The sequence below is a fragment of the Perca flavescens genome, chromosome 20 (assembly GCF_004354835.1).
Source record: "Perca flavescens isolate YP-PL-M2 chromosome 20, PFLA_1.0, whole genome shotgun sequence".
Lineage (NCBI taxonomy): Eukaryota > Metazoa > Chordata > Actinopteri > Perciformes > Percidae > Perca > Perca flavescens.
Genome location: NC_041350.1, coordinates 26,818,005 through 26,821,050, shown reverse-complemented (window position 1 = coordinate 26,821,050; position 3,046 = coordinate 26,818,005). Strand labels below are relative to the sequence as shown.

Genomic DNA, 3,046 nt, shown 5'->3' with positions numbered 1-3,046 from the left:
TGTAGCCCAGTAAATCTCCATGGGTTCCCAGCCCCCACGGCTCTTCAAAAGCCTTGTCATTCAAAGGGTTAGGATGTTTGACAATCCCAGCTTGTACTACTCCACCAATTAATTGGATACGTTGTCGGGATGTGCGTTTCTCTCATCTGCTACTTAGAAAGACAAAGGATCGATGGGGGGCTGTTGACACCTCCGTGTCCGGCCGGCGTATAAAGGAGGACTCTCCGCGGAGGAGCAGCATTCACCTTCCTGCTGAACCTGGAGCAACAACTTGTTACTGCAAAGACCTTCAACATCTTATTTTTTCAATCTTTTTTTAAAAAACATCTGGCAGAATGCAGGTGCCGGACAGACCAGTGGGAGCTTATGGATACCCCATGCGTAATTACGCCGCAGCATCGCCGTACCCGCAGTACCAGGGGAGCCAGTGCGCGCTGACAACGAAGCCTCCCAGTGGGAAATCTTTCACCATTGATGCTTTGCTCGCCAAGCCGGATGACACAAGCAGCTGCCGGGCGAGTCCTCCTCAGTGCGGAGAGAAATATTACCCAGTAGTCCCCGGTCTGCCTCTCACCGGACACGTAGGCTTACCGATACCAACATCACCGTACGTCTACTCTCCGAACATGCTGCACTCAGCGCTCCACGCACAACCTGGATATTCAGTCTACTGCTGCCCGCCTTTCACCTACCAGTCATCGTGTCGGGGAGCATTTTACGCACAAGGTAAACAAAAAAAACAAGTTACTTGGTGGAACTATCCAAGCAAGATCTAAATGTCAAAATTAAACTATGTTCATGTGGCAGAGTGATTAAATATGGCATCTCTACTTTGCAGCTTCCATGTCTAAAGTGAACGCAGGGCTGCATTCGTTCAAAACTAAAGGGGGGAAGTCGAAACGGATGCGCACCAGCTTCACCAGCGAGCAGCTCTCCCGGCTGGAGAAGGAGTTTGCCCGGCAGCAGTACATGGTCGGATCGGAGAGGTTCCTCCTGGCCTCGGCTCTGCAGCTCACAGAAGCTCAGGTAAGAAAAAATATATACTGAACATCTGAATGTAGGCATTTGAAAGCGTAGCCCCAGAAACATACACACGGTTCTTATTACAGTGTTTCTAATATACATGTTGTTGTTTGGCTCTCTCCAGGTCAAAGTCTGGTTCCAGAACCGACGCATCAAGTGGCGCAAACAGAGTCTGGAGCAACAGCAGGCCAAGCTGGCCAAACTGGGCCTGGCTGCTCCGCCCAAAAGTCCCGGATCTCAAGGCCACGGAGATGATGAGGATGAGGAGTTCTCCGACCTGGACGTGGATATTGACGTGTCTGATGACTCTATTGACCACTGTTGACCGAACACCAACTGGACTTACTGAGACAAAAATACTTTTGTATATACTGCTGAGAAAAGGAGGCCTCTGTGTCTCCAACTATGAGTATTTAATAGATGTATAGTTATATATTTAATTGTCTTGCTCTTTGATAAATCCACTTCATGTGTTCAGGTTTTGTACATTTGAATGAAAAATTCAGAAATATATTTTATGACATTAATGGAAACCTTGTCCTGTTCATTCCTTCTCACTCAGCCAAGTGTTAGAAAAAGGTTACACAAGTTAAAAAGTGACATTTGGTGTTTTGAAAATTAGAAATCCTAATTTATTATTGGCATGTGTAACACAGTTGAACTGGAAAACTAAAAAGTGAACTGAAAAAACTTTAAAGGCCATGATAACCTCCCCCCCATCAGCTTCTGCTGAGACAAGAGCGGGTCCTACATCAACACACACTTACCTACCAAAGTTAGAACACTTTATATCTAATAAGAGATTTCGGTTTTTCCTTTTTTTTCTGTGCACTTGTTACTGGTGACATCATAGACCTGTGTCCACCAATCAGCATTTGCATTTGAATCCAAATCTGATGGGAGTTCTAGGTTTGTTTTGCTACTGTCAGAATAAATAAGCAGATCAGCTCAGCTTTTGAGTGTTAAACTCTATAATAAATTATATCTATTTTTTAAACTTTGACTTTTGCTAATTTAGTCTTATTGCAACCTCATTTACTGCATTTAATGTTTAAGAGAAATACGGAAAATTTGAAACCATGTTTTAAGGGTCTTTAAAGAAAAACAGGTGTACATTAAATAGCAGAGGCATGGATACTCCTAGTGTTGTTCAATCAACAGCTAATGACTCATTTCAACTGACTACATCTACATATTAACAACACATTAGCAATTTTATTAAGAGAACAATTGAATTATTAAAGCAAACTGTCACATGACAGTCACATGAGATCTTGATTTATATGATAGTTACATTACTATCATAAAACGGATTCAGCTCAAGACAGAAAACGGTTACATTCTTCATTATTTCATGTTACTAGTTATAACAATGATGACCTACGACGGGATGTTAACCGTTTATTAGCCCGACAGCATCTGTTTACAGCAGCATATGGCTAACACCAACAACGGACGCTAAAGTTACCCACAATCCATCAGGTGTCTCTCAACTAAGGAGCTAATAGTATCCCAAAATACACAACAATACCCTCTCCAATGATACCAAATCACCATCATGACCTCTGACCTCCCCTTATTGCTCCTCTCATCTCTCTCTGTGCCCCGGTTTGAAGATGATGGAGACGTGGCGAGACAGTTCCTCCTGGGTCTGATCTAAGTTAAAGTCTGGGACGGACTCGGGTTGCTCTCTGATTTAAGCTAAGCAAATAAATAACCCGCTCAGGGATTAGCTGTGGATCTCTGTAACCCAGGGTGGTAGGGGTCAGTCTGTCTCGGGGCAAGAGAGCTGGGGTCTCACTGTTTTAATCTGTTTAAACGGTCAATACGCCTGTTCTCACTGCTTCTCAATAGACAGGGCTCACACATGCCCGCCCACCCCCCCGGCAGGTGTCCTGTCTCTGCTCTATTGAAACTCAACGGCTTTCCTTCCAGGTGGAAAGGGACTCATGCTGTCTGCCGAAGCCTGCCTGGCAGACATGAGGGATAAAACAGGAGGGAAGACAGCGTGTAGAAAGGATTG

General features: G+C 44.4%; 1 protein-coding gene across 1 annotated transcript; it reads left to right on the top strand.

The window, feature by feature from the left end:
* Positions 1-335: 335 nt before the first annotated feature.
* Positions 336-1,348, top strand: noto (notochord homeobox). Its single transcript, XM_028565172.1, has 3 exons — positions 336-726; positions 839-1,026; positions 1,148-1,348. Exons 1-3 carry the CDS (start codon positions 336-338, stop codon positions 1,346-1,348), a joined length of 780 nt encoding a protein of 259 aa, XP_028420973.1.
* Positions 1,349-3,046: the final 1,698 nt, after the last annotated feature.

Bases quoted from the DNA above. Each gene is read 5' to 3' on its own strand.
- noto (XM_028565172.1), top strand. From the start codon at position 336: ATGCAGGTGCCGGACAGACCAGTGGGAGCTTATGGATACCCCATGCGT. The intron at 727-838 runs GTAAACAAAAAA...TCTACTTTGCAG, and splicing joins GGGAGCATTTTACGCACAAG to CTTCCATGTCTAAAGTGAAC. The intron at 1,027-1,147 runs GTAAGAAAAAAT...GGCTCTCTCCAG, and splicing joins TGCAGCTCACAGAAGCTCAG to GTCAAAGTCTGGTTCCAGAA.